Source organism: Colius striatus, chromosome 1 (genome assembly GCF_028858725.1).
Source record: "Colius striatus isolate bColStr4 chromosome 1, bColStr4.1.hap1, whole genome shotgun sequence".
NCBI lineage: Eukaryota > Metazoa > Chordata > Aves > Coliiformes > Coliidae > Colius > Colius striatus.
In genome coordinates, this window is record NC_084759.1 from 157,079,696 (window position 1) to 157,089,229 (window position 9,534).

The window sequence follows — 9,534 nt, forward strand, 5'->3', positions numbered from 1 at the left end:
CCAATATGTATTACCACTATGAAACTGCAGTTAATAGAGAAGTTTCCACTTCCAGACATTCATCTCAAAAACGAGGCATAATCATAAAGATTGCATTATCTGAGCTCAGATTTGCTGTGGTCCTAGTCCTATGCAAATGCATTGCAAGATATTTTAAAAGTAACTTAATCACTTTCAGACACTCCTTTATTAGTGGTGGAAATGTCTGACATTGACACTTACATTAAACCCACACTTCAAAGAGGCTAGCAACGCAAATTAGGTCTCTCAGCAGGATAAAATAAAATAAACCAAAATAAATAACCAAAATCCACAAATCTTATGGCATTGTTAAAAGCTAGATCAAGACTGGAACATCATTTTGATTTCTGTCTAATTCTGAATGAATATGTCATGACAGGAAAAAATTGTGCTGGGAAAAGGCAACGAGTGAGGCTTAATTGAGAGTACGAGAACATGCAACAAATCTTCAAGAAGAGTCTGAAAGGGGAAAGTAAAGTTAACAAGAAGAAATGGGGAAGAGTTTCCAAAGAAAATTGGTGAAAGTTGACCTTATTTCCATCCAGCTTCCAATGGCCACCTAACCAAATTCTGCAGCCTGGTCCCCAACCTCTACAAGCCTGTGCCACTCAGTGCAGTTGTACAGTTTTCATAAAAAGCACCTGCGTAAGCCACCACTGTTCACCCCTGAGCCAACAACAAACCTGGCAGTGGTACAGGAAATCACAACTTTCCGTCTTAGGATCAACACAGTATTGAGAGGCTACTGTAACTTTGCCCGTTAAATATCAGGTTTAAAAATGCAAACAACTTAATATTTTGTTTTCTTTCTTTCTTTTTCCTGTACTGCAAGTTTGACAACATCTAGCAGTCCCTGGATGGTGTCATTAAAGTCAAGCCCATGTCAAACAATTGAAAAGAGAGATTTAAAAGTTGTTTGCAAACTACTTTGTATTTTCTGTCAGAGAGCCATGTCTTGCTGTTTCATGAAAACACTGACACAATTCCTTCATTAGTTCAAAAAAGAGAATATTAAAAACACAATGTGTATTTCCAGGAAGAGACTGAGTCCCACTTCTATTGGAGTCAGCAGCAGTCTTTACAAGGAAATCGTAGATTAACATTCATTGGTGACCATTACTTAACAGTGTTTCAGAAGCACTGCAAAAACATTTTTGCTGACATAAAATTAGTTCCCTGGCAAATCTCCTTCACTTCTGATGAATCAGAAATAATGAAGAAATACTAACAGAGAAGCAGAGGGAACATCTCTAATGACAACAGTAATTAAAATCTATAGCAGGAGATTCTTCCCTCACTTTTGTCTCACTTCAGTTAGTGCCAGAAAGTAACCTTCTCATTTTGCCTGCTTTTTCACTTTCAAGGTCTCATGATCTTGCTCTGCAACTGCTGCCCTTCCTACTACACTGTGCTGCAGAAGCCATACAAGTTTTTGGATTTGTGTGGTTGCTGTATTGTTCGCAGCATGGCTTTCCCAATAGCAAATGTTCTGGTCTTAGTTCAAGAATAAACAGCAAGATGTCTGGAAAAATGTGACATAAAATCAAATGAGAATAATGATGACATTATTATTAACAGTTTAATTTTGATTGCATTTAATCACTCCAGAAGATTCTAGGGCCCCAATAACTACACTAGCAAAAGCAGAATAGCAGAAGACACTCCCCACTCCAAGATTATGCCCTTAAATAAAAAGCATAGACATACTGAAACCAGAGAAAAAATACAGGCATTTGGGAACCCTGTAGGATATCCTGGAGGAGAAGTTACACTTTCATGTATCAAATATAAACTTATCACCAACATCTGCCAGCTGTAGTGGTGACAAAACACATAAAGGATGAGGACAGCAAAGATTTGATGCTGACCTTTATTATTCCATATAGGTTTAATGAGTGGGAAGTCTTTCTTCAATTATATTTACCATTTATTGAGATTTCTGGTAATTAAGACTTGTCAAGGTACTTCAGGTATGAAAATTGGTGTTAATTGTGAGATACAGGATCGTTATGCAAATCATTCAGTCTCTCTTTGGAAAGGAAGTTTGGAGACTGAAGTTGTAATTTTCTGGTTAGTAATTACTTAGTTAATTGAGCTTTCTGAAGGAAAGTGGGATAATCCCAAAATGAAAAGGAAAAAAACAGCTGTGTCTCCTTTCTCCTTTTGTTTCAGGCACATAGTTAAAAAGTTCAACTGAATTGAGTCCATGCTCAGAGCAATGGAAGCAAAAGAGAAAAACAGGCATGGTTAAGAGAGTCTGAGAGAACATGGTCTTGTTTGATGTAAAACAAGTTTACAGATAAAACTCTGGAAAGTGCTTGGATACTAGTTATGGACACCAGACTGATTTTTAAAGATAATGAGATTGTAACTATGTAGGTTTTCCCATTTTGTCTTAAAAGGGGTTTATTTCCTTTTTTTTTTTTTTTCTGGATATCTGTATTTCATCCTTAGCAATCAGCTAACTTGGTCTTACAGAATGAGACACCATTCTCTACCCAGAGCAGATCAAAAACAGTTCTCATTTTTTTTTAACCTCCACAAAATCATCAATGAGTCTAGAATTCTGCATTGCAATAAATGGTCTGCTCCAAAGGATTAGTGATCTGAAATTGTTCCTAAAAATGATTGTTTATGAAGATGTTCTCTAAAGACAATTTCAGAATTAATCTGATTATTATTTAGTTGATGCTTTTTGCTCTGAAATATTATGTTAAAAAGTTGACACAAATTATGAGGTTGAATTAGAAAGCAGATACCCTGAACTTATTAGGACAAAGTATTTCTATAACCCGATCCAAAAAATGTGGTCTGAACTGTGTTTCCCAGCCCTCTGTATACCAAAGCAGTCCTGCTTTCAGTCACATATGGTGCACTGCTCTGTCCTGTGTGATATCTGAAAACCACACTGAGTTTTGAAATTTTGCTTTGCAAAGTACATGTGAGTCTAGACCAAATAGTTTCTTATCACAAAAGAATAGTAATCTTATCTCACCAAGAGGAATGTATGTGTGGTTTTGTTGAGATATATGTTAGTAGAAGTCTGAGATGGGCTGGTCTCATGCCACTGTAAAGCATGAGCCAGCCCACTGAAATCACTGGAGTTACAGTAGTATAAGCAGTGAAAGTGAAATTAGAAACAAGCTCACTGGAATAACTATATTTTACGTTTGTGTGGTCTTAACCATTTTTAAACAGTTACCTATTTTTTCTTTTGGAGGTATAACCTTTTAGGTATTCAAAGAAACACTACCTAAACACACACAAATGTGATGTTACTAAAAGCTATTAATCTTTTAGATTAGGTTTTGCAAATAATTTTGTTTCATTGAAAAATATTTTACAGGAATCTGGAAATCTTACTAATATCAAAGTGAAACAATCATATAGATATGGTCATAATTTTACAAATATTTTTCCACAATATCATTTGCAACCAAAACTCAACAAAGAGTTTTGCTTTTTTTCCTTAAAACTTTAAACAAGATTTTAAAAAATATGTGACCGACTTAACCACTTTTATAAATAAAAGAGACTTTTCCTTTTGCAGAATTAAACTGAGGTTGTGTGCAGATTGAAGGTGTTTTTATTCAGAATATTATAGAAATTATGAGGTCCCATTTCAGTGTAAAAGTTATTTTTCCACTAATATAAATCTAATTGAATAGCAAATAATTCTAAGCAGGTTTAAAATATGAAGCTGTGGCTCTCTGTAGGATATTCATGAAGGAACTTAACTAAGGACAAGATTCAGGATTAAGTAATTTGGAAACTGTAAAATAACCATTAATGGATTTCTGATTTAATTTCAAACAAATTATTCACAGAACTTTAAAGATCACTTGGTTTAAACAACCTTCTAATATCCCACAGTTTCAAGGAAGAATGTGAGACTAGACGACAAACAGGTCCAAGCAAGAACACAATACCCTACCTTAGGCTTTGTCTGGTCTGATCATTTCTTGAAGAAAAATACTCTCCTTAAGGTATCCAGTCTTCTTATCCCTCTTTTTTTTTTTTTTTCCCCTTCCCTCTAAAGACTATGTATAAATTAAACTTCTTAATTCTGCTTTGTCTGTGTCCTGCTGCCTTCTATCTTGTGAGAACTTTCTTTAAGATTAGCAAAGGAGTGACACAGGCCAGAGGTTATATAGTTTACTGATTAACTCCATTACAGAGAAACTTGTTTGTAAGTGACTGAAACAATAGCAATGTCTGTTCCTGGTGTGGATTTACCTGGATAAAATTTGGTTACTGTTAAAGGGGAAACCTTCAAGTAGCCTAGCCTTTGTAATTTCATACATACTGTGATTTACGACAAAATTTTTATCAATAAATGTTTGGTAATGTTAAGCGATTCTGTGCAATAGATTAACCACTTCAATATTAGAAGAGATATGTTTAGCTGACTGGATTAACAGATTTTTTTTTTTTTAAGCACAGAAATATTGTGAAAGTATCCCACAAATGCATTGTGGTTTTGCCTTGGTGTTGCAACCTTCACCCTCAGAGCTCTGTTTATCTGCACTCCTTCTCATCATTTTTTTTTTCCTCAAATTAACATTGTTTGGTTTGACTCTCCTTGTAATTATTGTATATACAATGATTTTCTGTTCTAATTTGCGTTGGTTTGTTTCCTTTTGATTTGGGGTTCTGTTAGAGGGCTAATTGTATTCTCTGCAGGGATGAAGCCAGATGTTATATCATCTGCCAGATGGTGCTAAAAACAAAGAGTTACTTAACATATTTTATGATCCTGAAGCTGTCTAATCAGTTTGGACACTTGATCCTACTACTTTTTTTTTTTTTTAAGGGCATAACTGGGACAAATGCAAATTTATCTAAAAGAACTCAGACTTTTAAATTTGTCTTAGGCACTATACTGCATCTGTGACATTTTTCAAAGGCATTTTGTTGTTCTTATATGTCACATATTTAAGACAAGTTTAGAAGTACTGCTGTATTTTCCCCTTTGTTACTTGTCATTTTTTGTTCATTCTTCGTTGTCCATTTCAATACAGCTTTTAAAAGTGCACGTTCACCCCAAAAACTTCCTTCTCATCTAGGAACATGTGCAATGAGGGTGGCATTTCTTGTCTTCCTATGTTTTGATGTCACACGATAAGAAAACATTAACAGGCTATCAAAAAATACTTAAATTGGGCCTTTATTAAAATTAAATATATAGTAGTACTGACTTATCTTTCCAGGTTGGAAGTAATTCTAACTCTAATAGCTGAAGTTTCACACAATATCATGCATGCTAAAAATTTCAATATAAGGTGCCATCACAGAAAACAGAATGGGTCTATTACTTTAAAGGCTTGATATTTACTTAGATAAATGACAGTTTGAGTCAAATGTTATATATATTTCAGATGCCATACAAATATATAAGCTTATCCTCCACATTTAAAATGTGAAGTAGATACTTTTGGTGTCTGTCTAGTTTAGTCCTTTGTTAAAAAAGGTCAAGTGATTACCATTGGAAGAAATAAGCTAGTAGAGATACAAGTATTTAACACATGCATTGGCACTACTAAGAAAAACTTTAGAAGACAATTGAACGATACTATCAAATACATTTTAGCAACAGTGTTGTTATCCCAGCTGAATTTCCAAGCATTAGAGCAAGTATTGTCAGCTTCAGCACCTTGCTCTGCTAATGCACCTCAGTGACTTCTATGTCACAACTTGTGTTGCATCATTTGGAGAAAAGTGAAGGAGCTCTGATCAATCTATATCTAATCATGGTAGAATTGTCCACAGAATAAACCCATGGCTCTAAACTGAACTACAAAGTTCCCAAAGGTTTCAAAGACCAGGGGTTCAAAAATGCAGATTGGTGTGTCAGTTCAGGATATGAAATTGGACTTGTCTTCACATAGTTGGCCCTGTTCAATTCAATGAGGCTTGTGAAATAAAAACAGGATTTGACTGAGGAACAGTATCTTAACAGGACAGGTCCCATGGAGACCTCAGATTTTTGTCATCAAGAGTCTGTTTCCCTTACTGGGAAAACCAGAGCTGTGAGGAAGAAAAACTTCATCTTGCACACAGATGCTGTAGAGGATATATCTGGTTTTGGCCACTTCTTCTTCAAAAAGATATTTTTTGTAAGTCATCTGAGTAGTGAGGTAGGAAAATGGAAGTAGTTTTCCAGGAAGACAGGGTGGAAGGGGAAGATCCTCGCTTCTGTCAGATTAAAGATCCTTCCTCATTTGCATTTGGGGCCCCCTTTTCCAGGGACTGATAACTGAAGAAGTGAAAAACTGCAGTTAAAATACACTAACTTCAAAGACATGAAGTGATACTTTATCTTACATGTATGTTGTTAAAATAACAACACACAATTTCCAACTACTGAAACGTAGAAAATCTTTTTTTTTTTTCTTTAAACTCTTCTGAAACCTGCTGCAACTAGAAATCTTGAGTGCCCTGGAATTGCCATGGTGATGAGGCTCATAGCACAAGCAACTCATGATTAACAATATTGCTTTTGAGAGACCTGGACCTGGTGCTAATGTTTGAAGATGCACTTATGTTTGGTTTTGAAGGTCTAAGAACACTCTCACTGTAGACTGAGTGAAATGCAATGAAAAGATAATATATTCCCAAGGTTTTTTTACAGAATGTGAATGTGCATCTTTGAAAAAGGAGTCTTTTGTATAAAGATCGTTGTTTGTAAGCCAGTAATTTCTTGCTTGTATTACATCAGAGATGTAATGTGAGAGAAGTGCTGGAAGAAATGTATATTCTAAGGGGTATTTAAAAGAAAAAAAAATATTCCTGTTTCCTTGAGTTCATAAGTTTCTACCTGCTAAACCTGAATGTCTAAAAACACAGCTAGATTACAAGTAGAAAATTGAGATGGAGTCATGTTTCAGTTGCATAATATTTCTGATGTTTTTTTCTAGCTATAAATGTGAAAGACACCAGTTTTATGCAGAACTCACTTTTGAATCTTGAGTGATGTTCTGCAAAACAGAAATCAGCTTAAGTGAAACACAGCAGGAGTGCTAAGTCTCCTTCCTAATGAGACCCCTGATTCAACCTCTTAATACATTATTTCCTTCTGTAACAGAAATGCCAGCTTTAATTAAATCTCAGTTGTGCTAAGCTCTGAATACCTACAATGAAAGACAAAATCCCTCTTCTGAAGACCTCATAATTTCTGAATAAGATTTCAGTATGGAGGGAGAGTATTTTACATTAATGTTCTTGTATTTTGAAGATATCTGATCATTACTCTTTAAAAATAATATTTAGTGAAAAAATAGTGGAAAATGAGGGGGAAATCTTGATAAAAATTTGAAGTAGCTTAGTTATACAGGACTTTTAAAGGGATGACTGGATAAAAAATTTGGCAGCTTAGCTTTGAACATTATTCTCTTCTTTTTATATAATGTCCTGACATTGAAACAGGTAGCAAAGAAGTGTTTTAGTTACTTACATATACTATTTTAACAATTGCAAAAGCATTTCTCCCACCAAAACCAAACATATTTAGGAAAAAAAAAACCCATCACACAATAATGTAACAGGTTTTGCTTATATAATGCTTTAGTTTATCTGTACAGAGCCAGGACCCTGGAAGTGTTCTGAATTGGAGAAATGCTCCCTACTCCAAAGAGCTCTGTAGCAGGAGTGATTCTGCATGTCAGAGTGTCTCCATGCCCGAGGCCCTATTAGTATTTCAAATAGATGCAATTGAAACGGTTTCATTTTTTTCAGCACTCAAAAAGACAGAATTTTGGTCTTATTTGGACTGGAAACTTCGGAACTGTGGTAGCTTTCTGTGGGGATCTGTATTGTGTGTGAGGCCCTCAATGTATCATGTTACTCAATGAATGTGCCCCTCTGCTGAAAGGCAAAAAAATGTAGTATTCTTTTTTTTTTTCCTCTTAGCAGTATATATAAACACAAGACTGTTTTCCCCATGTTTATAAAATATTGACCAAGAATTCTTCATTCATCAACAAAGCCATTCTTATCCTTGAAAAATTCAATGGAATTAGAACAAGGAGCATTTTCCAGTTGCATTGAGAATTTTCTTGTATATTGAAGTTAATAGCGTCAATTTTAATTGTCTCAATAGGAAAATGGTTTAAATGTAGATGAAAATATTGTCAAAAATTTACATAATATGGCCATGCAATTACATTGTGGTGTATTTTTTTTTTACAAATTAACTCAAAATATATCTGCTGAGCTTGATTTAAAAGACTCAGGTGAAGATAACATCCAGCCTACATACCAATGTCTGTCTTTGCTGAATGGTTTCAGGTATCAAAGTAATATTATAAAAACAACCTACAAACTCTGCTACGAGCAGTGATGATAGTAGTTGTGTGCAGGATTATATTAACACCATGGATGTGTTATTTATGACTCCTTCCATAGGTACTGAAGACTCAATAAGGTTGGTACATGTCAACCACATGTCCTTGACTCGAGATTTCACTGCATTTTCTTCTAGGTTTCTGAGTAAAGGGTAGCTTGCTGTTTTAAACTAATTTGGTGACTTACCAAACAAGTGAGGTGCTTCAGCAAGAGCAAATCCATCAGCACTGGCTAGCTGGTGATGTCCTATTAAATTCATTTCAGATCCCATTTATTCTTCCGTTCAGGAGGAATATGCTAATTAAGAAATAGGTTGAAAGGAGACCTTGAAAGATATAAAGTGAAAAGAATATTTTAAACAAGAAAATTTGTTTTTCTGTACCTATTGTGAGGCAGAATTCAGGAGGTTGTTTCAATATTTACTGTAACAAATGTTGGCTTGAAGTTAAAGTTCCTCATTCAGTCTTTGAATAAAATGCTGCATCTAGTTTGTTTGTTTGTCTCCCTGCTGTGGTATATTTTATTTGCTATCTTTCTCCTGTTCATTTAAAGCTAATGTCAGCTTATGCTCAACTTTATTTAAATGTCCACAGACTGAAGCACTGGCTTGACCTGCTGAGGACATGCTGCCCAACCTCAACCCTTCCAGGGAATAACAGTTGCTTGCACTATTTTTACTCCACCCTTTCACCATTTCATTGTTTTCACTTACTGAAAATATGTAAGTTCATGGTTGGGCAGAAGAAACAAGTCAGGAAACTTGAGTTTAATTTCCATCAACTGGCTCTTTATCTTGCTTTCAGTAATTACTGTCTGAACAAGATAAATAGTGGCAAATACAGAAATCAAAGCCTTGGTCTAACAACTAGACTTGTCTACCTGCTTCCCTTTGTGGTCTCAAGCAGACATATAACTCTCACTTGGTGATGTTTGAAGATGCTTATGCCTACTCACTAGTGTACTTTCCTAGCAAGTCAAATGGATCAGCTTCCATCTCCTGAAATTGACAATGGCACTGCCAGGTCCTCTCCTTCCCATTACTACTGCTAAGGCTGTTGAATAAGAGCCAAGAGACCTGCCACTGCCTCCTATTCGAGTGGAGGCTATAGCTATGGGAGCACTGCATCCAGGAGAAAGGCATGCAAGAGCCTCCTTTGTCCAGATCTGGCT

The 9,534-nt window shown here is 35.4% G+C and overlaps 1 protein-coding gene across 3 annotated transcripts in view; it reads right to left on the reverse strand.

Annotated features, from left to right (window-relative positions):
- NR1H4 (nuclear receptor subfamily 1 group H member 4) overlaps positions 1-8,635 on the reverse strand; it is a 33,211-nt gene extending 24,576 nt beyond the window's left edge. For all 3 annotated transcript variants that reach the window (XM_061988618.1, XM_010209474.2, XM_061988477.1), the window contains exon 1: positions 8,551-8,635. In XM_061988618.1, the coding sequence (XP_061844602.1) occupies positions 8,551-8,635 (85 nt within the window). The remainder of the gene's footprint in view (positions 1-8,550) is intronic.
- Positions 8,636-9,534: the final 899 nt, after the last annotated feature.